The following is a 26,915-nucleotide window of genomic DNA, read 5'->3' as shown; positions in this document are numbered from 1 at the left end:
TGCTATCCCATCACACTTGTGGGGGCTATATGGCCTTTTTCGCATTCTGTGTGCTATGGAGGGACACATTTGGGAAAGCATTGCCAGTGAAGCTTACCAAGGCATACTGTATGCACAAGGGTGGAAAAGATGTGCATCCATGAAACATGCTATGGAACAGAAGTCTGTACGCTCAACGCTGTTAATGCAAACTGACACTAAAGGAGACCTTAGTGCTCTTCAATATGTGACACTCATTTAATGATTAGGACTGCAATCTCATCAGCAGCTACTAAAGGACTTATTTGGGGTGACACCACTATGTTGTGTCTCTGCATGTGGCCCAGAGAAAAGCACTTCTGTTGGAGCTTGTTAACATATTACAGGAACATCTCACTGAAATGTAACACTACTGTAATGTGCATGCAATAATTCCTTCAGGGAAAGGCAATAGTGGTGGTAGGTGCTATGAGCCAACCAATCACTGCCATTACCCACTTTGGAGTAGATGCACTGATGATACTTATCAAATTTGGATAGGGGCGGGTGCCTCTCCACCAGCCTCCTGCATCTCCTTCTCCTGCTTAAAATTTTATTAGTTGCAATGGGCAGGTGCAGCAGTGGCAGGTAGCCAGAAGGGCATCTGCCTTGTCCCTCTATCCCCTACTCCCTCTAAGTCCCAATGAATGCTGTGTAGCAGGGCACCAGGATAAAACGCCTGGTGATGTATGGGAGAACTGCATCTCCCTTCACTTGTCCTGGTGCCTGAGCATCTTGCCCTGTGTGCCACTGCTGCTGCTCCTGCCAGCCCCCAAATCTTTTTAAGAGAAAGGGAGGCATGGGGAATTAAGTGCTTTGGGAATCAGGAAGGGCTGGAGCAGAGGGAGGAGTGCAATGATTTCTTAAATGCCAGATCGCTTGGGAAACAAGTAAAATTATTTCTGATAATGAGGATGAAATAGCTCATTGCTGAGCCAATGCAACATGAACCAGGGGAAGCTCTTCTATCTCTATTTTGCATGTTTTCTTGAAACCACACAAGCAAGATACAAATGATTCAAAATAAATAAATACATAACCCCACCTATCCTGCCAGGCTGGAAAATGAGTCCTGGATATTCTAAGTAAATTAAAAGTACTGTAAGTATATCCAAGCTCTGTTGCTGGGCGGCTGAGATTTCCCCTACAAATGTCATGACAGAGGGATGTCCCACTCCTCATTCATTGCAAGCAACCCATCAAGCTGTGGAAAGCTGAATGGCATCTACAGCAAGACACATTGCTTCAAGGGATCTAAGCAGGTAAAGGTGGCTGAGGGAGGGGCAAAACCACCTGGTCAAGTCCTCGGCTTGCTTTTGGCCCCAGAAGATGGCAGTTCACAGCTTTCCCCCCATTGCTGAGTCTAAGTGCCATGGGGGGAGGGATGCAGGGTACCTGAGATGATAACATTTACCAAATCATGCACCTTCCTGCTGGAGGTCCAAATATCTGAAAATTGGTTGGGGTGGGGGAAATGTGAGTTTTGAGCACTTTTTTTACTGCAGAAAACGGAATGGAAACAGAGGCTGGCTCAAATGAACTGTCATATTCCTTCTTACCTGTGATGCACAATATAGGTGATAATTGAAGCAAACAGGCACAACAGCATGACAGCAGTACATGCATAGACCACAGGGTGCAGGAACTCCCCAGGGTACTGGGGGAGGGTCAACACTGTCTTCAGATCCTGCCAAGTAAGGAAAACAAAGCAGATTAATCTTCTAAAAGTATACATGAAAAAGACTGCAACCCAGTGCAGCACTATAATGGACTTTTCCCAAAGGTTTATTATTATTATTATTAATGGTTGTTGTTGCCAGTCCTAAATCTTGATCTATAGGAACATATCTGAATTTTAAGATCGGCACCTGAGACTCTGCTCTCTGCTTCACCAGTGAGTACTTGGAACTGAGCCTTTTCAGGGTGCCTCTCATCTCGGAAGACTATTCCCAGGAATCTGTTTGGTCCCTTCTTTGTTGAACTTTAGGAGAGTCTTAAAGACTTTCCAAAAATTTCCGCTCCCCATGTGGGTAACTTTATGATGCTGTGTAATAGATGCTTTTAACAAATGCTTCTATCTTTTAATGTCATTTTAATAACCTGGAATTCTGACATACGGGCATTTGTTATATGTTTGTTATTTTTGATGCTGCTAATTGCCTTGCAAGGGTAGATACCATAAAAGATAGACTTTAAAAAAAATCTATTTCAAAAACAAAGATATACAAATCCATGGTTTAGTCTAATTATAGGTACCATATGCATGGAAAGAAGTCAGCTAGCTTTATATACTATAGACAACAACCCTGTTCTTGTTTACATAATCAGTTATACCTGCATGAGAGAGCAATTAGTCAGAGTCTGCAATTTCACCAGGGATCCTTGTCCTGTCTTTCAACTGACTTTGGCCTCTCATTAGCTCCTTGAACCTTTGTGGAAATAAGTCCACATTCCTGCACACCATTTACTGCTTCCTTCATAAGCAAATGTGACATTCTTCCACACAATAAATGCTTGCCATTCTTTGACAGAGCTCAGAATCAAAACTGAGTCATATCTTTTCCCCAGTTTGTGGGGTCGCATCCATGCCATACATTTAAAGCACTCTTCAGTCATGACTTCACCTGAAGAATCCCAGGAACTGTAAGGGTGCTGGGATTTTAGCTCTTTGATGGGTTCCCCAGCAACTCTCTGAACACTTAACAAATTACAGTTCCTGGGATTCTTTGGGAGAAAGCCATGACTGGTGTATGCTTTAAATGTATGGTGTAAATGTGACCTAGGTTCAGATTTTTGCCAATAAAGTAAGCCAACCTACTTGACTAGTTCAATGAATTAGCAAACTGGTATCTTGCAATGGAGAATGTGATGCAGACAAACCTATTTTATTTATCCAAGGACATAAAGCAGAAGACCTAAATAAATGAAGCTAATTATGAAGGCAGTGCCAGGGGCTTATGGATTCTAATTCAGAGAGCAGAAAGTCTGAGAATTTCACGACCTTTGACCTACAGAATCTGTATGTCAAGTGGGTACTAAGGGTAGCATTATGATCATTTCTATTCTTAGTATGAATAGTACACCCACTCTGTGATCGCTAGAACTCCAATTCCAGCCAGTGCCTGAGCAATCAAAATATAAATTTTAAATTTTTATCTCAGCCGAAAGTAAAGAAATTCAGCAGAATTCCAGCAGTATTTCCTCCTCTCCAAACCAAGGTTTCTGAAGCTACTTACAAACAGAAAGACAGTTCCATATACCGTACAATCATAAAATAGACAGTGAAACTGTGCTTTCAACAGATTTAAAGCAATCATTTCAAATACCCACCAATCAAATATAAAAACTGAAAGCACTGAAATTGTAACAAAGTCAGCTACAAATCAACACCAGCCTGCCACTCCCTTTACCCAGCCCAGCAAATGTTCCTTCTCATTAGAAACACCTTGGATTTTTTCTAAAGACCAAGAGTGAACTGGTCCAGTAATCCACCCACAGACCTGAATGCCACATATAGCAGCCAGTTATGCACTGCCAGAAAAAGAGGCCAAAAGAAGAGACTAGTATGCATGAAATTTGCATCCAGTGATTTATATACTGTTGCATGTCACCCCAACTTCTGAGCACTGCAAGATTCCAGGGGGTCCAGGCGCTTACTCATGGTTTGTGTCTCCTTTGGAATGAGGCACAGTGGAGACTGTGGTGTCTTTATGATGTGAGGTGTTTTTACACATATATACAACCTGACCCTGTGATGGAGAGGTTCACAGAAGTAACACCCAAAAGGGTCTTGTTTCTCCCATAGCCACAGCCTTGGATTCAAGCAGAAATCAACAGTCTCTCTGACTCTCTCCAGCTTTCTGCTTTTCCCTGCAGCTCACATCACTGCCAACTCTCTGATCTCAACTCTGGCTTTGTCTTTCTAACTACTGCAAGTTGAGGGATGAGCCTCACTGGCTCCCACCAATTTGCCATCTCACATTGAGCCCCTTTCCTTTGTTCCCCTTAATGGCCCATTACCCAGGTGATCACCTCATTAGGTGTCCTATATTTTAACACTTGCTGAATCCAGGGATTAGAAGGATCTCAGCATACAGCCCAACACTCCAAACTCATAAGAACACACAGGCACAAATTTAGAAACCATTATTATAATTTAAATAGAAACACAATATATCTCACCCTAGGAAGACACCAATCCTGTTCAGCCTGATAATCAGGGGCTGCTAACTGCTGACGGGCAACTTCAAAGCTCCTGCTCTACATTCCTATGGTTTCTCATCCTTAAACTTGGACTGGACACCTCTCAATTAGAGAAGACCTTTAAATCGAGGAATGTCAGCAGATAGCTCTTCAAAATACAGTGGTACCTCAGGTTAAGTACTTAATTTGTTCCAGAGGTCCGTTCTTAACCTGAAACTGTTCTTAACCTGAAGCACCGCTTTAGCTAATGGGGCCTCCTGCTGCCGCAGCGCCACCAGAGCACGATTTCTGTTCTCATCCAGAAGCAAAGTTTTTAACCCGAGGTACTATTTCTGGGTTAGCAGAGTCTGTAACCTGAAGCGTATGTAACCCGAGGTACCACTGTAGACTATTGTCTTCTGTAAGGTAGGACATACAACCCCTCTAGTCCCAAAGGAAGAATCCAATTTCCTCTTGCACATGGAGACATGGCTGATATCCATGTCTGGGAAATATCTGCATGGGGTTCTTCCATATTCATTGTACTTTTTCCATGAGATAATTTCTCCTAGTACTAAAATGTTCTAATGTACCTCCTCATGACAACCCAAGTCAGCTGCTTCTTACCTGCTTGTTTTGCTTCTGTCAAATTGTTCAACTCTCACTTGCATAGTGGGTACTGACATGGGCTGCTTTATGAAGACCCAGGAGGCATTTAAGTAAGGCCTCGTTTGCTCTTTGCTACTGTACAGCCTTTTCATAGATATTTCCAGCTGTTCTGCTGTCTGCAGATGACATAAGAAATACCTTTTGCTCACTTTGTGAGCTTTCAAATGAAAGGAAAGCTCTCTGTTTATATTATAACATACATATTCCTCTGAGGAGAGATTTTCCTGTATTATTTTAAATGAAACAGGACAAAAACAGGCCTGAAGTTGAGGAATGAATCCTAGATTTGATAGAGCAGGGGTTCTCAAGCTTTCGGCTCCCATGGGTGCCAATAGAGATGTCTGAGGGAACTTGTGTGTCCATAAGTGCCACACTGACAGCCCCTGTTATCCATTTAACACAGTATTTCCCATGCCTATAAACTGACCTGTTCTTGAATTTTGGGCTGTGTGTTCGTTGCTTTAGAAATGGCTTAGCCATTTCCTCAGCACAAGATGGGAGCTTGCTTGTGCTTTTGGTATTTCTTGTAATAAGAAATGGAAATTCTGCAGTAAACACTGTGCAAGAAGGCCTCCTGCTTGCTTGCATGTATGTGGCTGGTGCATGCCAAGGCCAGTCTGCCTTGGCCTTTGTGCATTAAGCCTTGATTTCTAAGGCCACACAGAGAAAGGGTTATGTTATGCCTAATGTAAAGAACTTCTGAATTAGCTGTGGTCAAGGTATCTGTAAACCCTTGGATGGCATTATGCATAAGTTTAATTGTAAGCAGTGCATTTGATTGTGATGACACTTGGGATTGTTGAATATTTATGCTGTGATTCTGCACCTATTTATACCTCCAGAAACGTAAGTGTGTGCAGCTCAGTGCAGAACTGCCGCCTTAATATTCAACAGGAGTGCTTCTGCCTGCCACTGTTGATTGCTCGGCAAGAAAAACAACAGCAACAGCAGTGGCTTCCAGCTCTCACTAATGTAATCACTGTTATGGGCTATGGAGTCAGGTTAGAATTCTGTTTACAGGCCATCTTCACTTCGGAAATTTATCTAACTGTATAGCGCCAATGACATGATTCTAGGAAGTAACAAGGTAAGTGCTTCCTTTTATGTTGCTATACAACAAAACACCAACAACACAATTTTCTTTTGGGGTGGGGGATAATACAACTGGAAGTTCTAATGCTACAATGGCAGCATTAAATATACGAGTGGAAGAATACATACAAAATAACAATAGTGAGTTGCTTAGAAGTGTTTCATTTAGATAGCCCAATTCAACACATACAAGAGCCTTTATCTGTGTGTATGTATGTAATCACAGGATTCATCTCATCATATTACGCTCAAGTGCCTCTATGAAAGCTAATGCCATATGTCTTGTTCAGTAGAGCCATTTTGCCTACAGAAGAGTCATGAACAATCGAGCCTTTAAAGGCCATTTTCATTTAAAACTAGTCATAATTTCATCTTTAGCTCACTTCTGATCTGACACAGTAAACCTGTCAAGCGATGAAACTTTAAGCTAAAATACCACAACGTATTAATGGCATTGTAAAATACCCTTTATTCTGTTCTGTACACAGAAAACTGATTTCATTACAGATACATGATAAATTAATCTTGTCTGCCTTTTAATGATAATTAAATCTTATTGATCTGTCAGCCTCCCCTGAGTGATCCCCTGAGAGAAAAAGCAAGCGAAAGATAAAGATAATTTTTTCCACACAGTATGCAAAGTAGTGTAATTGTACATCACATCTGAACAAGGCAGTTTTCTGATTTTATGTCCTAGAGGAGAATATAGAGGACATAAATATTGGTAACCGGCAACGGATATCTGAATTTTTAGAAGAGGGGACACTGAAAAATAAATATCTAAGCATGGCTGAAAATGCAGAAGGACGTCGAGGATAAAGCCTACATAGATAAAGAAGCAGAAAACAATAATTGCATCATCCTTTCCATGGGAATTATTCTATTCCAGTAGTTATGAAATAGCTTCAAATAATAGAGGGCTTTTATTTCTCTTCCATGGGGGAAAGTTGTCTCAAACAGAAAAATCTATAATACAGAGAAACTGTATATAAATCTTTATGTCATGGAGGAGAAGACAGCTTGAAGGGGACCTAGAAGCAAACATCTGAGTAATGGGAATATGGTACTTGAGTCTAGAAATGTAGCGACAGCATGGGGAGAGGTGGAGAGGAATAAATCACTATGGACATTTGCAACTGAGGTCAGATCCTGTGTCTGATGAGGTAAGAGGCTAGCCCATAAAAATCCATGCAACAATAAATTAGTCAGTTTTCACATGTGGCAGCGCTCAGTTTTTTTTTGTTTTTTGTTTTCTACTACATCCTAACATGGCTACTCCTCTGGAATACACACCTGTTCAGCTCTTTGATGGGGTAAATTTTTTTAAAAGATTGTACAATGTATTGAAGTAACTGTAGGGGGACAGATGTTAAAGACAATACTATTAAAACAACACATCTTGTTTTAAAGGACTTTTCTGCTACTACTTGATAAAACCACATAATTACGGATGGAAATAACATTTGAGCATGGCAAACATCTAATAAAACATAAAACAGTCCAATAGATTTCAGGTTGGGTCCAATGGTGGTGAAAGCACAGTACAGTGGTACCTCGGGTTACATAAGCTTCAGGTTACATACGCTTCAGGTTACAGACTCCGCTAACACAGAAATAGTGCTTCAGGTTAAGAACTTTGCTTCAGGATGAGAACAGAAATCGTGCTCCAGCAGCGCGGCAGCAGCAGGAGGCCCCATTAGCTATAATGGTGCTTCAGGTTAAGAACAGTTTCAGGTTAAGTACGGATCTCCGGAACAAATTAAGTACTTAACCCAAGGTACCCCTGTACCTGATTTCCACTGACTGCCCTTGCTAGCTGCAGGCCTCTGTGCCATACCCCACACTTTTCCAGAGGGTCCCACAGGCCGTAGGACCAGATCTCCAGGAAAACGGAAACTTAAGTGTTAGGGGAAACTGGCAAAAGACTTGTGCTCCACCTTTTGCCAGCACAGCCACATCAGATATCATCCTCGGTCATTACAGAAACATATTTCCTGTCCCCCACTGGAAGCGAGGCAACGCTCAGTGAATAAACACAGATCATCCCAAAAACATTTCCCATCTATCAAACTTCATAAAATGGGATGGTTTGAGGAGGCCTGGGATGAGGTATTTAGTTGGGGTAACATGCTTGGTGCTGACTCCTCTGTAGTTTAATGAATCTTTCCAAGTAGTTATGGATGCAGTCCGTTCCTATCACAAAAGAGCACAAGGCTGTTGTACCTAGCTCAGCAAGGAATGCTTTTTCTATATCCTACAGTGGGTGGAATGGTGGTCCATCGCCACAAAAGAAATGGAAGTTGGGGACGGGAAAAATATGTTACTGTTTCTTGGGGAAGAAATGTATGTGTGGTTATGATAAATTTATTTTATTGACTTGGGGGGAAGGTAAGGGGGACAAAACTTGGGGTCAGTGCTTGAGAAACTGTAATAAGGACTGAAACCTCTGAACGACTTGCTGGAAAAGTACTTTAAAAAGAGTCTAACATACATCCTTTACATCCTTTCCTCAGTGGGACTTACTGAGGAGACATGCACATGACTGTACTCTTAATTAAATTTCTGGAAGCATGCTAAATTCAGCTGGTTTGTGGGCTACCGCCACAGCCTAAAACAATAAATCATGGCAGCGATTTCAAAAAAAATGGCTCAAAAGTTTCTGTGGAAATAAGGCAGTGATTTTGTTTTACTAGCAGAGAGAAAGTTTTGCCAACATTTTATGTCGATTTACAAGTTCTGGATTTTCAAGGCTTCAAATCCAGAACAGACTGCCATGATTCTAAAGGAGAAATGTCAAAAAGACAAATGGTTGATCACTGTTTTAAACAATGGGTATCTGAAATCAGGCTTCTCATGTAACAGTGGGCAGATTCAGTCTAAAGAAATGTCAAACATTCAGTTTCAACCACAGATAAGACTTTTCTATAGAAACTTCACTTCTCTCACTAAGCTGAAAATGCATGCTTAGTCTAAGGTATCGCCATAATCACCCCAGTGAGGTCAACTTTGTCTAAAAAGAGAGTAGATCAATCTCTAGAAGCATACTTGATCTATCTAGACACAAGATTTACAAGCCTATAGCTCCTAATCTACATAGTAATGATTTTTTGCATGAGGTTAATGTAATCTGGCACAAGGGATCCATAACATTACCTAATGAATTGGCATTCGATGTCTGTGACTTGACTTATATGGACACAGAAGTATAAGGGATGCAGCTCATCTACACTTCTATACTGTACAGAGCACCATTTCAGATTTTGGGATAGGAACAGGAATCTTAGAGAAGTTTAAAGACACATTTTCAGATAGAATCAAGATTTAATTGCAAAAAGCAGTATGTATTCTAAGGTCATTTGTGGTGGTTACATTTTTTATGCCTCATAATAACTAGAAGCATGCTAGCAATACAGGTCAAACAGTTACACTTGTAAAAACTTTTTTTAAAAGGCAAAAAGACCTGATATTTGGCATACCCAGTACATAGGCTCATTTAATTGTTAATGTATCATGTGTCCAGATATCAGGGGTGGCTAACTCCCTGTTTGGGGGTCTGATGTGACTCTCCAGGCAATTTATTCCTGGCCCCCAAGCTCTCGTCAAAATTAAGGAGTGGCAACATTTATTTATTTTAAAACAGACCTAGTGCTGGAATGGGAAGAGAAATACTAACTTGTCCCATTATTCTTATTCTTATTTTACTACTACTCCCCAGAATAGTAATTAATACACATCTGCATATCTGAAAAGTGTTCATATTTGTAATTCCACTTTGTAACTTGCCTCCAAATCTCTTTAGTGCATGTCTTCAGCCTTTCTGTTTCCTTGCGTGACTGTCATCACACAAGGACAGGTGGAGACATACATACTGGGAAGCCCTGCCCCCTCCTGTGCATCACTTCCCATTCTTTACACTCGTCACAGTCCTCCAAAGTTCTGGAGTAAGGAACCTCCTCTGTTTATGGAGGTTCCCTTTGGGGATGAGAAAGAGGTGCACCAGAGGGGGGAATGGCTTGCCAGTGCACAACTGCAGAAACTAAGGGCTTAGCCACACTTCCTCTTGACCCACTCCTTTTCTGTGGGGGAAACCGCTCTTCAGAGCCCAATCAGAGCCAATGGCAATTCAAGTTTTCCCATTTGTTCTGATCTATCACTAAAGAACGTGTTTTCCCTTGGAAAGGAGTCTGCTCAAACCCAGACTTAGAAAGTGTGGGTCAAGCAGAAAACCATTTGGACCCATGCTTCCGAGGCATGTGGATGAGCCCTAGTAGAATGAATGAAGAGGGTTTTTCTATGGCTCTGATTCTAAACATATATTTCTCGGCAGAAATCTAATGCTTCTTTTTATTATTCTAAACTTAGTATATAAAATCTTGATTTTTGTGGATCTGGGAATTATGTTAAATATTATACGATCCTGTTGCTCCCAAACAACTTAGGGAGCACAATTAATAGGATTTAATTCTTATCATTGCCTTTCCAGTTGGTTCCACTCCTAAAGACAATCACCTCTTATTCTGCAATGCTCTTAACATCTGCCACAAGGACCCTGGCAGCCTACCAACAGGGAACAATTTCCTACAATCACATGTGATTCACTGTGCCAAATCCATCCCTGCCAAGCACTTCTTCCTCTTGAAATGTGTGTCGGGTACTCAGGCCCAAGGGCAGATGAGACAAGCAATTTGAGGCAGGGGCCCGTAGTGTCTGAGTAAGGACCAAGAACCCTACCACAGTCAGAAGCATCTCTAACTGTCGGAAGTCAGCAGATGTCAGATAGCTTTATAACAGTCAGTGGCAGCAGAATGATCCTCTGGTGCCACCTAATTTCCTAGACTAGGAAGATTATGGGCTGCGACACAAATCTCTTGGATGGAATTGCCTTCAGTTTCCTCCCTTAATCAGCAGCCAAGTTGTACTGGGAACTAATGCTGGATCTACTGAATTTCTGGCTTGACCCCATCACACTTGACAATATTTCTGTAATCTTTCCACCCTCTTCCACCTGAGACCATTATTTTTTGGTTACATTTTCCGGAAAGTATGCAAACCTTTAGATACAACTGTTAATAAAAAGCATGAACATATTGGGAAATATTGAATGAAACACAAAAAATGGATATATTATGCTGATATATTCCTTTCTGTCTTGGCTGCACCAACACTTTAAACAACTGAGCAACATCAAATCTTTCCACTCGCTTGAACAGAGAAGGGGCCAGCCTATAGAGACACCTGGATATTTGCTTCACAACAAACAACTCTAACACAAAACCAAACTGTAATAATTAATCTGACCATAGTGTCATTGCTCTAGCAGTTTAACAAAGAGATGGGCTAATTTAGGCCTACGCTTTATGCTGTTACACAGCAGGATTTACATTATCCTTGCAGCTATGCAAACAACGTTCACAATCGCTATTGCCTTACTAACACACTTTGTCTTACTGCAGCTAAGCCTCAACACAATAATACTCCATTAAGGTTTGGTGGGGGGGGGTTATGTTTCCGTGTAATTTAGAACTCCACAATGGTTTTTCTTTTTTAAAAAGGAACACCAAAATTAATTTACATATCCCAGGGAACAACAAACCATAGGCACTGCTCACATCATTTCAATGGAGTTTGCAGTAGGTAGCTTTCCTGGTGGATTATTTCTTCAACACACTCACATACTATGTATTTGCAGAATTATCTCACTTAAGGGTGCTTCCAGATGGGTGTTAACTGACGGATTGGTGCTTCTCATGCATGCAAGATTTTGCAACATCCACATGACATCACTGGCATCAAAACGCCAACCTGAATTTCCCCCACCTCCGCCATTAATCCAGATTTACTTTTTCCAGGGAAAATCCAGTAAGGGGGGAAAAAACCTTAAAACCCCCAACATCTGTTGCCAAAGATCCATGTTTGATACTTCAATGACCTGTTTGCAAAGTACACTCCTGTCTGGAAACAACCTAAACTATTCAACAACACTGTGAGGTAGATTAGGCCAAAAGACAATGACAGGCTGAAGGCCATGCAATGAATAGTATTAAAACCAAGATATATCTAGATCAATTCCAATGTACCACCCACAACAGGAGTTTATATTTATTTGGCATGTCTATATGACTTTCTTGCTGGTATTAGAGAACATGTAACTGTTACTTGGGCTAAAGAAAAACCATCAATTATCACAATAAGAGATGCCACTGATAACAGACATCCTTCACTGAGTATCTAGGTATTCTTCACCCATATTCATGTCAAATCTCTAACTTTAATAACCCAAGATGTCCTATTGCAGATGAACGATTTCAAATGACATGGTGGTTGTTAGAGATTTTCACTGATAATTTTAGAAGCTCCAAGAAATCATTCTCGATATGACGATGAAAATTGGCTTGTTTTCAGAGGTATGGAGGAGGCATATTGCTTCTTCATACATTGCTTCTACATACCCATACTTCAAGAGCAGGACTGGGTGAACAAAATTATATGCTGTTTTTGACATACTAAGAGTTTTAAGTAAAAACATGGTATATAATGAAATTTCAATCTTGTAACCAATCTCAGTCGTTATGTTAAGACCCACTAAAGGCAACAGAACGCATAATACTGCACACATCAGATTACATGAACTTAGAGTTAAAATGTATGAAGTCATCTAAAAATATATCCATGGTATCTGTAAAGAAGACCAGAAAAACCAGAGTTTCTCCCATTTCCATTCAAAGTTTTTAAGTGCACCACTTAGAACTGACTCAGTTCTAGGTAAGCCCAAATGGGTGTGGTACCTGCAGCAACAACAGGTGCTTTTGGGGAAAAGAATCTTGGGAACCATGGCAGAATTATCGAATGAACAGCTAAGTGTTTGAATATAACTTTATTTGCCAAAAATAAAATAAAAAAGTGCTATGTTAATTGACAGCATTTGATCTTCAGATGGATTCTGAAGTATTCTGCAGTGGCTAAAAAGAAACGGATCACATAACATTGAAGGCATTCCGTTTAATAAAATAGACAATAACATTTGAATTTAAGGACTCCTTGTCACAGCCTTGAGCCATGATTGGTTGACATCTGCGCTTCATCTGACAGCAGCAGATTGGTATTCTCTACACACGTCCTCCCAATTCCTGTCGTCTGTGTTTGCTGCCCTTTACACATTACACACACAGTGCATTATTTACTCAACTATAAACCTTTCAGTAACGTTCACAGGCAGCACCTTCTCTATGCAAGTATGCACCAAAATTAAGGCTAGATTCAATAGCATGGTGTGCAGACGCGAGGACTGCCTCTTACAAAATGTCAAGTGGGTCTGAATAACCCTTCTGAACGCTGTAGGAAATATTCCCTAATGTGGTTTTCTCCAGCTGCATCTGTCACTGTTTCATGTTTATTTCTTTGTTTGATACGATATTTTATTTAGTGTGCCTTTCGTATCAGTCATGGTAACTTTCGGGTTAAGGTAATTCTTAAATAACTGCATTGTGAACTCAAGTGTGACTGAGGACAACCCTCAGCAGCCTTGTGTGCTAGCACTGCACAGAAATATTTTTTTCTTTACAAACAGCCATTTAGTAAAAAGAATGCTGTCATCAGCACACAGACGTGAATTTCAAGAGCAGCCAGCCAGGGCTACAGCATCCCTGTTTAGAGAAGCAGGCAATCTATTCTTTCCCATTTATTAAGTGATTCAATATTGCAGCATGCCAGCAACTAATTAGTATGATCAACATAATGCTGGACATTAACAAGGGTAGTCATCTCCTTTGGAGATGTAAAGGGCCTAGGAAATATATATATATGCAGCCAGCCCATTTATTTGTTTACTCCCCCACCGCCAATAGTGTCTTGATGGAACTTTGATTTTTTTCAGTATTCCATTAAAAGTCATTTGCGGCAAGGCCTGTAATTAGGCAATATGGCTTTGCTCTTTTCACTCGTAGTTAACTTACTTTCTTCAAAACAATCTCATATTCAACTGAATGCAAAAAATAATTAACCAGGTACCACGCAAGAAGACAGACAGACATAGGCACACACATTTGCGAAGTAATATACTCACCATTAGCACTGCAAAGTTACCAAAGTGAGTACTATGAAGGGTAGTGATGTTGCCTGTAGAGCTGATTATGTAGCACCCTTCTCCCCACCAGCCTCCATGTCCATCTAGAAGGTCAAAATCCCAAAAGACTGCAATGGGGTTTATACCCTGTGTAAAGTGCTTCAATGCTATAGTAAGAGGACTGGTGAGGTTTCCGATACTGCACCCATCTGCAAAAGGAACAAACTGAATTAGAGCAATGAAGTGGAAAATGCTTTATTGCTACATGCTCCAGACAGAGGTTCTTAAAATTTTGAACACACACACACACCAGAAAAACCAATAGGAAAAATCCCCCCCCAATCGATCCCCATAAAAGAGGTTCTGGTCATCTACAAAAAGTTTGGAATAGTTAATATTACCTATAACTGCCATTTAAGTCCATTGGTTTTCAGATGATATGGTAATGGTTCGTAAAACTAGATTTACTACAGAAATACCATGAATTAAAATGAAGTTGGACCATTGCTTCAAGTAAAAAAAGGGGGGGGTACTCCTTTTTTATAAAATTATTTTTTTTGCTACGGTTAACAGCTAAGGCTTCTTTTTTAGTACAAAGCTGAAATCAAAACCTCTTAAAATGTGAAAAGAAATGGGAACACAGTTCAGGATCAAATAAAAGGTTAAAACTGCATGGGTTGAATATTTCATCTAAGGAAAATATTTAACCTATTATTTTCACCTTTAAAATCACCTGTTTTAGATTTATGCTATCAAAAACTACACTGATGACTATGACTATGTAAGCAACAGGACTCTCTCTCTCTCTCTTTCTCCACTGTCCCACAGATTATTAATCTTAAATTGTTAATCTCCAGGATTTGCATTTCAATAGTCATGGTCAAGATTAAAAAGCAACATCCCTCCCTCCCACCCTTCATGCCATCTTCACTTTACTTATAAACTTCAATAAGCAACATAAATAATAGTTCTAAGAAAGGAGAATCATGTGTTTACAGCTACAGTGCTTCGTCAATGTGCAAGTTTATTTGAAAAAGCCTGACAGGTAGGAATAAACCCACATACTTGCGTTAAAGCACAGGCAATTCTCCCATCAGCAGACCTGCGTACTTCACTGCACCATTCTTCTATATACTCTAATGTATAGCCTAGCTCTCAGATTAAAGAAGCAGCACATCACACTTACCTATTTTAATGAAGACAACTGGCGTGCCAACGGTCCTGTGCTTCCCATAATCTGCAAGGTTAGATGAGTTTGCAGTGCTCGGGAAGAGTTTTCCATTCCGAAAGGCAATAAACTGTAGCTTGCAAGAGGAGTTATCAACAGATTGCAAGGCTGAAGACGAAGAGAGGACAGACCGTGGCAAATGAGCTGAAGCTACAGCCACGGCATCCTGTACAATGAGAGGAAAAAAGAAAATTTAAAATGCAAATCACAACAGGGCTGCTTTCATTATGTTTTAAACTCCTGTACGAGAAATGTACGCTGCCTCTCTTCTTTTCCAACATACTAGAAGCAACCAAAGGAGCAGGAGCTGTAACCATGGGAATAGGATTGGTACAGTGCATATTAAAACAGAAAACGTTTTGATTGAATGTGCGAGTCTGTATGGTCAAGCTCCCTGCTGCAGAGGTGAGAATGGTTCTTACCATGCCTGCTAGAGGGTCCATCAACACTGCAGATCTGATTTAAAGAGACAACCTCTACCAGGTTTTCTCCTTCACTTAAAACAGAATCAGACAACTTACATTAAAACATATCTCTCTGAAAGGGTAATTAAAGGGGACTGAAATGTGTTTTATTAATACAAAGAATTGCATCAGAGGGTGACTCTAAACACTGAAGTATGCAATGCAGTCGGTTTCTTATTCCTTACTCAGACCATGATTTCATCCTTAAAGAAAATCACTCATCTCACTGTTGCAGGAAATGTGGAAATACACACACACACACACACACACACACACACACACACACACACACAACACTAATGTGCTTGAAGCAGGAGGCAGGGAATATATTGAGGCTGTCAGACCACAAGAATGGGACAGAGTTGTGACTGTTTACATGTTTTTAGGTTACTGAAACAAAATGTACATACATTTGCCATTACATTACTGAGCTGTTTCTGCTTCTACTTAACTCCTCTTTCCCTTATACAACTGGTGACCTTGTCATCATTAAGCCCAGAGGCATGAATGGGGAGGGGGAGGGGTGCAAAACAAAAGGAGGGGAGAGACAAAATAAGGGGCTGCCCTCTGATTTACAAACTCCTGTATTTTGTTCTCCTCTCTCTCTCTCTCTCTCTTTTATAAAAACACAGCAGCATGAAGACTGAGTAATTTTCATCTCCCCAGAAGCAAGATACATGTTTCTATGGCATCTCATTAACATTTATTGCCCCACACTTTCTTAGAAGCAGCATCTTTGAAAACAAGGACTGAAAAGAAGCTTCACCATCATACATGACGATGCTAGAGTATTTGTATTTGCCTGTGATAAATTGGCATGTGACGGACAAGCATGCAAAGACAGACAAAGCTGCATGCTGAAAAGGGCACACGGGTTACTACTATCACGAGGAGGAGGTGGCAGGCCAAGGTTTGAGTTATTTGGGGGAGGGTATTATTTATAGGGCATTGGCACCAACTATTCCTTTGGAGCCAAGGGGCAATGGTATTACTGTCCTGCCTTACTCCGCAGTTGAGTTGGTTTTTTAAACATAAGTTCAGGCTTCTCTAGGGCCAGTCCTTACTATTAGGTAGGATAACACAGCTCAGCTTTTATGGGGGGTTTGGGGGGGTCACAATTAAGAAGCAGCAAATAGTCAATTATTAAATCTGTTACTATATCTTTGCCATCATGGAAGGTTCCATTTCCCCCCCCCCCCCGGTAAATGCCAAAATGTCTTAGAGCTTCCTCCAGTGTTCTGTTGTGTCTACTGAAAACCTTATTGATGGATGAAACAGATGATGGGTTGTTTAGGTAAAGGTAAAGGGACCCCTGACCATTAGGTCCAGTCGTGGCTGACTCTGGGGTTGCGGCACTCATTTCGCTTTATTGGCCAAGGGAGCCGGCGTACAGCTTCCGGGTCATGTGGCCAGCATGACTAAGCCGCTTCTGGCGAACCAGAGCAGCGCATGGAAACGCCGTTTACCTTCCCGCCGGAGCGATACCTATTTATCTACTTGTACTTTGACGTTCTTTTGAACTGCTAGGTTGGCAGGTGCAGGGACCGAGCAACGGGAGCTCACCCCGTCGCGGGGATTTGAACTGCCAACCTTCTGAGCGGCAAGCCCTAGGCTTTGTGATTTAACCCACAGCACCACCCGCGCCCCTGATGGGTTGTTTGCAAGATGGTAAATTTCCATAGTATGCATATAACCGTTTTGATGGGCAGATTGCAGATCAGGTTTGTAAACACAATCTAAGAAAGCAGGGAGACATCAGGTTTTACTATATTGTCTGTAGAAGATGACTGATCAGCAACTGACTTATCCATTGGTTACATGCACACCACAGCAAGTTATTGTTTGGTAAATGTTTAGCTGCATTCACCACCAAGCAACAGGACTTGGGGCTCATCTGCTTGGAGATTTTGAAAGTATCCCACCGGGCATTTTACAATAGCTTTTGTAAGGATGAAGACAACCAGTTGCTCTGAAGCAGGGGTGAGAAACCATTTTTCAGTCTGAGGGCCACAATCCCCAATGGACAACTTTCTGAGGGCTCCATTGCTAGTGGTGGTGGGCATGGTTAGCACCAAAAGTGGGCGGATGTGACTCGTTCCTTTGTACAGTAGGCTACATTCTAACCACACAAAAATATGAGATTACTATACACCCACACACCCATCTTTCTGTTTTCCATTCCAGCCAGGCAGAAGAACACAAAAGCTACAGAGCAGGGCTGGTAAGGTGAGGGGAGAAGGGTGTGGTCCAGAAAGAGGTGTGACCACATAGGGAGGTCTGGAGGGTGGTCTTTGGTCCCTGATTCCCCACCCCACTCTAAAAAGTGGTGAAACTGAAGTAGCAATAGCCGGTGAAGCATTTTGCGCTGAGAAAACCCTGTTGGCAACCACGGGATTGCATGTTGCTGGTTTCAGCATCTCCTGTCTCTACTGCCATCTCTAGGCTTATAAAGGTATGAGCTGGAATTTCCCTCCTCCAGTGGCTGCTGGAGGTTTTGCCTAGTGAACCGCCTAGCCGCTTTAAACACACATTTGCTGCCCTAATAGAATGTTGTTGAAAAGTCAATTTTTTTATATTTTGAAGGAAGCATGAAGAAGAAGCATACAGTAGGTGAGAAAAGAAAACTTGTAAACACAGGTTGTTACATCTCTGCTAGAAAAGGAGATTCTCACTGCTGGCACTGGGACAACTGGGACACCTTGCAGTCTGTGATGTATTTAGTATCAATTGCACACTGCATGTTATTGATCAAAAACACCCTAACATTTGCTGCGACTTTCTTTCAGATATTGTAAAGAAATCTTGCATAACTAACAGAGCAGACATAAAATTTTGAAAACTATGGCTCAAATGAATCATTATCACAAGCATGTACCCCACTTCAAGTTGGTAATATTCATTCAACATTTTTTTTTTTTTAAATAGTCTGGGATTACATTCAGAAAAATGCTGCACACATGACGCTCAATGCTTAGGCCAATTAGCAAGCTATTTCAGCACAGTTAGTCCAATCCTGAAAACACCAGAAATGCTTAAATCTCTAAAATAAAATAAAATAAAATAAAATAATAAAATAAAATATCAATAGACATAATATTTAATTATGCATTCCTTTTAACAAAATGATTAAGCAGGAGCTATTTTTTTGCTGGATTGCAGTTCCATTCAAAACAATGCTCATGTTACACATTTATACTGTAATCCTTTACATGCTTATCCAGAAAAAAAATCCACTGAGTTCAATGGTCTTACTCCCAAGATTGCACTGAACGCAGAAGGATCTAGGCAGACTTTCTCTGAATTATGACAAAACCTTAATCCAAAATTCCATATTCTGTCACCAGTAGGACTTTCTAAGATAACTCTTGTTGCAAACAGCACCCTACACACCAAACCAAGCACCCCTAACATTAACAATTCAATATCAGTTTCTGTAAAGTAGCCCAGTAGACACACCCAAAGGAACTCTTTAAAATATAGGTTTAAAAGGAAAAAGAGAAGCATCCAGATGTATAGATGGGGAATTCCTAGTAATCTTGAAAATGTGAGAACACTATAAAAAAATATTCAGAAATAATATATTAGGGAATGCAGTGTCACAAAGTGAAGAACAAAACTGCGATTGTAATCCTTTGCTCCACCATGTAAGGATCCCACTGATTTGTATGGAACTTATCAGAGCTAATAGCATAGTGGCTAACAAACTCAGTTATGAATTCCTGCTTGAGTTGTAATGAAGGGGTAGTTTGGCTGTAAGGAGAAGCCATTGTTTCCTGCTATGTGTACAAGCTTCAGGGTTATGTATTTCTTCGCTGCCCCCGCCTCCTCTTGCACAGCTGTGAAGAGGAGAGTGGAAGTTTTTGCTTCCAATTTTAAACAAACAGAACAATTTTATTTAAACTTGTCAAACTCTCTTTAAAATGCAATTAGTTAGAATGAGCCAGGATCAAACCGAGGTTTCAGATCCCAGCTTATTTTGGAACCAGAGTCTCCCAAGTTTCAAGAAAATTGGTTCTGACTTCATCCTTGTGACTATATACGGGGAGAGCAAGGGGAGGGTCTGGGGCCTAGGCTCACACATGTGGTAGGAAACCCATTACATCTGCATGAGTCCTGTCATTGCTGGCACCTGTCCATCTCAAGAGACAATGGAGTGCGCTTCCAAGGATGAAGTCAATCTGCTGCATTAGCAGCACTGAAATGACATCTCCAGGGCACGAAGCCTGGGCAATGTGTATGGAGGACCTAGGGTGCCCAGATAAGACCCATCTTTTGGCCTCGCTGGTGTGGTTCAAAGAAATCACAGCACCAGCTTGGCTGCAGGAGATGCCGGAAGGAGGTGTACAAGGCATCGTCCAACCATCTTAGGAACTCCACTCTGGATTTGTGTAGGGTTTACTCCTTAGCCTTTTCTTCACCCAAAGATATCCTGCAAGGCAGCAGAGGATTAGGATCAGAATGTTCCTTCTCCTAGATGGGCTACCTTCCCATGTTGACAAACCCCATCTGCCAAATGTATATTAAATGCTTCAACAATAGTCTAAAAAAACTATATAAATTGTTATTTCTGTCACCATCAGACATAGGGTAACAGTATTACCAGCAACTAAAATATACTCTTTCATAGTTCCTGAGGGTGGGAAGTGGTGATCTGCTAGCATGTTTTAGAAGTATAAATCATTTGAAGTTATTAGTCGAGTTACTAGTGTCAAGTAGTCCAGTTGGGAAGAATGGATACTGAATTTATATTCAGATTAGACTAGACCATAGGGCATATGGAATATGAAAACTCTAGTATAGTACAGACCATGATTAAGAAAGGTTTCTAGCTGAAAGAAAAGCAGCGCATTTGAACCTGTCCAAAATCTAATTAAAACCTTCTTGGTCAGGGAAACATCCCTGTTAAAGAAACATGCTGATCTTCAAGGCTGTTAAAATATTTTCGTATTGGGGCATACCTAGATTATGGAAGAAACAAATTCTCTGGCCTTGTGTAGTACATGCTTCATTAATCTTAATACATAAATGAGAAGCACACCAAGAATAAGCTAACGGAGCCTTCATATTTGAACAGCTCCTACTGATGAGCTTATATAAGCTTTCAGACAGCTAATCAGCAAGAAAGGTATAGCCTTATTTGCTTTCCCTCTGTAGCTCTACAGACTTTTGATCATAAATTTTAAAATATGTTGAAGTGGTGAATTCATAGAAATATTGCCGAGGAGTGAAAACCTGTGATGTTTGGCAGAAATTTATCTCTAATCTTCTGAAGCGTTAGAGAGCTATACAGATGGTACCTGCCCAGAGATTTCAAGGGAGGGTCATATCTGGCTCTAAGCCTTCCCGTCCTTTCTTAATGGTACATTCATAGCTCATATTGCATGCCACCAAGTCATTTCATCAACAGCATTATCAGTTCATTCACTCTTCTCTATCTCAGCAGCCCTTCCTCATAAGATAATATAGAATTGAGCCATTCATTCATTTTCTTCAACTCATTCATCCTCTTCCTTCTTTCGAGAAAAGAGGTTTATGTAATTTGTCTAGGAATGAGGATTTATCTAATTTTAATATGTTTAGTCATCCTTTCTGGTCTAAGAAACACAAGAGAGACATGATGATGTGCTGCTGTTGAGGCCATAACTTTCCCCCTTGTCATCCAATGTTCTTCTTTCTTGCGTGGAACCTGGCTGAGATGCTCTGTCTGCTGCCACCCTTACAGTCCACAATTTGGCTGTGATCCAGAGGGGCACCCATGCAATTTTATGAAAAACCCGGTCTTACCAGTGAAGTTGAGAGAGAGAAAAATCTGGCTAAACCTTGCTCCCTACTTCTACTGGCGTAGGAGCCCCCTTTGTAACTGCTGGGGTGTAGGTGTACCAGAAGCCAACCAGTAGTGACTGGTTTTGCCCTGCTGTAATGCTGGCTAGAATCCCTGCTCCCAACACACTCAGCCAATTCGGAAGAGCTTATTAAGAGAGAAGGGGATGTCAGCCTGTCTGACTACAGGAAAAAATGTCTTCCCTCTGGTCTACTCATTGTCTATACATGGGTGGACCTCCAGAGTCCAGGTTACTGTGTCTCTGGTGACTCTGCTTTTCATTGTGTTACAGTTAGAGCACTAAGAAGTACATTGCTATGGTCATAGTCACAAGCTGATAGGTCCAGGAAGAAAACAATCCTGGTGTTTAGATATAGAATGAGCAATCCTCTTTTAGTATTGTTACCACACACCCCTTGTCAAAATTGATGTTGAATCCTATACCTGGTGCTGGGACAGGAGCTGCCACAGGAGCTGTTGTCGAGAGATGAGTTAGGTGAAATTCCCACTCTCTCACCCAAACAAGTGGTCCTATAAGGGGCCTCGAGGCTACTAGGCATGTGCCAACCCACCTCCTGGTCTGAAGCCATTGCCACACATCCAGGTGGCTAGGTCATGGTTGAGGGAAAGGTGCTATCCATTTTCAAATGTTTTTACAGCAAGCCTCTGTACAGCAAGGTTGTCAAAAGCAGGAACCCTGCCTGTATGTCAGGGGTGGGGAAATGGATCAAGCTGGAGCCTTCTCTCCACATGGGCCAAGTTTGACAGGTAGACAAGACCACTGTACTCAGGTGTTTTCCAAGTCTTGATGATCAAATGTTTGTTGGGTCTTCAAAGTGCTTTGCAAAGCTCTATGCAAGCAGGAACCACCCGGTGATTGTTGTCATAGCCCTATCCTATGGGAGGCCAAACAAACAGGAGATAGGAGTCTCTGAGATATGTTTGCTGGCAAGCCAAGTTCACATGAGAAGTCTAGAGTGTTCTGAGGGTTGGGCAAGCAGCTGTCCATGTAGTTCAATGTTCCAGGGGTCAAGGAAACCAAGCGACCACAAAGCCAAGGGTCCAGATGGGGAGCAGCAAGGTAGGGCCAGTAACTACAGGTGTTGTTCCCAGCATCTGACTGCTGCCAAAAGCCCTGTTTAAGAAAGCTGAAGCCAACTGGTTCTCATCCGTGCCTTCTCCTCCATTGTCCTCAAAGGCCAACCAGCTGCAGGTGGAGTCAGTCCATTTTCCCTCCCTTCAGACTGCTGTTCAGTAGGGAAGGTTGACTCCTGGCTCATGACAATTGTCAAGCAGGTGGGTGTGGCCTGGCCTGGCCAAAAATGGATAAGAGGTTTCCCACTACAACTTGTAAGGCATACCTTGCCACTGAGAAGCTGTATCCAATAAAAGTTGTGACTGGTTTTCTGAAGATCTTCTGTCTTACTTCCGTCCCTCCTCTGTCTAGATCCACTCCTGTCTGAAGGCTTAAATCTGCCATGACAGAGATTTTCCAGAACCTTCAGCAGTTCTTTACAGAGTCCTACCCCTTTCCAAGTATATTACCTTTATGTTTTTCATAACTGAAGTTGGAGAAACTTTCTGGTATAGAGAGTCCCAATGTTCCACAGTAAAATGTTTCAAAACCTTTTCACTGGCGGCTGGGTGCACTGGAAAAACATGTGTGTCTATATTGTCTATGTGTCCTATAAGGGGGCTTTTTAAAAAAAAAGTTAAATGAATGAATGAATGGCTCTGGGTGAGTCTCAAACTGTACATATATCAAGACATATAAAAGATCACATAGAGATCATTACAATAAAAACATCACAGTACCCAAAGCCATTTTTTAGTTCTCTCTCTCACCATGTACTCATGCTCCCACCCTGGTCTTCCCTCAACACTAGTTGAATTCCTCCAAACAGAAAACCAAGTAAAACACAAGGCTATTAAAATGTGGTCTGCTTGCGGTGGCTGCATTCTTCTATGCTGATAGCAGCTGCTTCCATACACAGGCAGAGCTTGCAGTTTCATACACTACCACATGTTCCTTTAACGTAGGTATCATTGTGGCATGAAAACCTGCAGGTTGTGTTCATGGTCAAGAAGCCACACAAATTATTTGCTACTAGCAGGGATCAGCCATCACAGGCATACAGGGTAGGGTGTGGGGTTGAGTTGTGTCCTATACAAATCATTCAAGAACATAAAACGATAGAGGTGAAGCTGGGTAGGTATTTGTTCATTTGGATTTCATGGCCTTGCAGCAGGATCTGGATTATTTCATGATCCATTAATAATGATGGAAATGTCACAAAAGGTATGTTACAGACTACCATTAGTCATACTTAGCCAGAAAATTAGAGAGAGAAAGAAAACACGTGGTACTGTTTTCTTATTGTTTTGTTCAAACAAGACAGAAGGTTGTCTCTTATAAATGACTCATCTCTTAGGCTTTAGCCACTTCTCCTGTAGTTAGTTTCCAGAAACCAAAATCTAGCTTTCTAAAATTGCTAGGATTGTTATTCCCACTGGATTTCATGCACACATTCAACCATGAGCTTCAGTTCTATTGTCGTGTCTCAGTAGAATAGGGGGATAAGAAAACCAGACAGAGATATCAATTGTACTTCAGAAACAGGCCTTGTCTTATGATACCTTGCCAATCATAATAAACAGTTTCTGTGACATCCTACCCAACACAACAGTGGTGAATCTTTACTCCATATTATCAGAAAGAAAATCCCGGCAGGAACATTTGCCAACTATTGATCGATCTCCACAATCCGAACCACACAGTGTGCCACCAATATCCTATCCTAGCTATCAGCTAACAAATAGCAGTCTCTTCCCAGACAGCCTCCTGTCTGTCATATGAAGCAATAGCCATGACAAAATAATTAATGCAAAATAATTCTCTAGTTGCTGAAAGGATAGCTTAATTAAAGCTATCGTCCTCAACCATTTATTTTATAAAAGCCCCACTGAAGTAATTTGGGCTGCTCTAGAGACAATTGATTATGCTTTTATACTTGTTTGAACAAATTCAGATTTCCCACAAGAAATTAGATGAAATATTGACATAGGTGATCACTCCACAATAACCATCATTTAAAAGGCCATCATGTACCACCTGCATTTAATCTATTTTACAGCTTCCTTTACAAATAAGTTGTTTTTGGCTGCCAAATTTAAAGGCACAGGTGAGAACTTATGAATAAACAATACATGTTGCATTCTGGGTAATTTCCAAAAAGAAGAAGTCTCCAGTTATATGTTCTGTAAGGAAGACTCACTATACGATTAGTTTTCTGTGCAGTGTATGTCTAACATGCTCACATAAGGCCTCAGATCTAGTGTACAATATGAGAACCTAGATTAGTTTATTAAGGGAACTTTCCAAAGGAATGGGACTCTCGTGTGGTATAAATTACAAGTTAAATACAGTGGTACCTCGGGTTACATACGCTTCAGGTTACATACGCTTCAGGTTACAGACTCCGCTGACCCAGAAATATTACCTTGGGTTAAGAACTTTGCTTCAGGATGAGAACAGAAATCATGCTCCGGCAGCGCAGCAGCAGGAGGCCCCATTAGCTAAAGTGGTGCTTCAGGTTAAGAACAGTTTCAGGTTAAGTACAGACCTCCGGAACAAATTAAGTACTTAACCTGAGGTACCACTGTATTGTATCATAAAGGGTACTAATAGACACACTTCACAGGGTATGAAGTACAAACCAGAATGGAACCAACAGCAGGCTTCACCAGCCTGGTACCATCCGGCTGTTTTGTACCACATCTCCCATCAACCCTAGACTGATAGGCTGATAGGAACTGCCAGATAGCTGTGTCGTATCCTGTATTTCTGAAGGCTTCTCACTGTGAGAGGAAACCTTGCAATGGGTTTGCCCGACCTGTAAACAGCAGGAAGCAGGAAAACCTCAATAGTTGCATTTATTAATGAACTACAGAGCAGCAATGCAACAAAGCAGCTAGAACTTGCTACTCAAACACTAAGGTTCCAACTACAGTAGTTCCCAATGAACTAAGGAACTATGCCTAGAGAAGGGAATTCCTACTACAGTGCAGACCTGTCATTTAAGGAGACAGGCCACACACAAAACAAGCTGTCTGTTGTTCTGGGGGCACAATTTTAAAAAAGAAAGATCTTGCTAGATCAGATCAAAGACCCGTCTAGTCCAGCTACCTCTTCTCATTGAACTAACCAGTTAATTCAGAATAATAGCCTCCTCTGTTGCTTAACCTGATGTAGATTAGATTCCCTATCAAGGTCATAAACCCTGAATGTGTGTGTGTGTACGTGCATGCGTGTGATGTGTGTGATGTGCGTGTGTACACAAACACACAAAATCCTACTTTTGGACAAAATGGTCAACCTATCAAAAGGGTAACTTTCAATTTAGAAAAAAAAAATACCGGAAAACCAAAAATTATGAAATATTCAGCTTAGTAAAACTTATTATTTATAGTAAACAGTTTATTATGGCAGTGGTCATATGCACTTTAAAATCCTGCATAATGGTAATTCTATAAAGGGTTCTTTAAAAAAAAATCAGAATATAAAAATGTAATAAAGATAAAACTTTGGCACAGCTAGAATATCTTTCAGTACAGTCAACTTCCTTTCATGCTTTTCAAATTACTTTCAGCAAAATTTCCATCAAGGCAATATTTAAAACATTCACAAATATAAATGAAGGGCCTGGGGCTTTTTGAAAACCAGGCAGATATATTAGTACTGTGTGCTGTTTTCTCAAGAGCTTCTACTAATACATCTTATGACTTTAAAAACCAACTATGTGTTATCAACTATGTGACCTGATTATATATATATCTTTACTTGGAAGTCCTGCTGTGTTCAAGGTAAGGGTGCAATGGACTGCAGCTTTCCATCAAATTTCCAAACAAAAAGCAAAAATTATTTTCTGAACTGAGGCTTCATTGTTCACTGTATTGGTCTTCTCTTTGGGGACTACTTAATAAAACTAGTGCGTCAGTGAGCAAAGCACATGCATTTTTTTTGCAATCTCATGATTTCAAAATGTTGTCCTGTGCACCTGAGTGGAAAAATCAATTATTTAAGAGTCAAGAGCTAGGAGAAGCTCTTCTGAGAGTGGATGGGGAAGTAGGAGAATCAATAATGGGAGGAAAAAACTACACCTATGTCCCTTGCTGCCAGCTGAAAGGCTAACCAAAATGAATAACTGAAATGATTATCTAGAAGACAGTAGTTTGGGAAATATTTAGTTACATCTCAAACCATTTACATCAGGAAAATGTCACATTTGCAGACCGCCTCAGTGATTCCTGTTATATATATTTACCAAATCTGTTAGGATAATATGGCCACAGCGAGAGTATTAATTACCATAATTCCTT

At 40.9% G+C, this 26,915-nt stretch overlaps 1 protein-coding gene across 3 annotated transcripts in view; it reads right to left on the bottom strand.

Moving 5' to 3' along the window:
* ADGRA1 (adhesion G protein-coupled receptor A1) overlaps nt 1–26,915 on the bottom strand; it is a 313,062-nt gene that overhangs the window by 62,055 nt on the left and 224,092 nt on the right. For 2 of the 3 annotated variants that reach the window (XM_083616838.1, XM_083616839.1), the window contains 3 exons: nt 15,210–15,417; nt 14,024–14,232; nt 1,578–1,705 (listed from right to left, as the gene is read on the bottom strand). In XM_083616838.1, coding sequence (XP_083472964.1) covers nt 1,578–1,705; nt 14,024–14,232; nt 15,210–15,417 — 545 coding nt within the window. Of the gene's footprint in view, nt 1–1,577; nt 1,706–14,023; nt 14,233–15,209; nt 15,418–15,673; nt 15,710–26,915 lie in introns of those variants that run through there. The other variant, XM_083616840.1, reaches the window with a different exon arrangement.

The sequence above is a fragment of the Podarcis filfolensis genome, assembly GCF_964270895.1.
Source record: "Podarcis filfolensis genome assembly, chromosome: 5".
Classification (NCBI taxonomy): Eukaryota; Metazoa; Chordata; class Lepidosauria; order Squamata; family Lacertidae; genus Podarcis; species Podarcis filfolensis.
The sequence above is the reverse complement of the archived record's forward strand: the minus strand, read 5'-3'. Positions and strand labels throughout refer to the sequence as shown.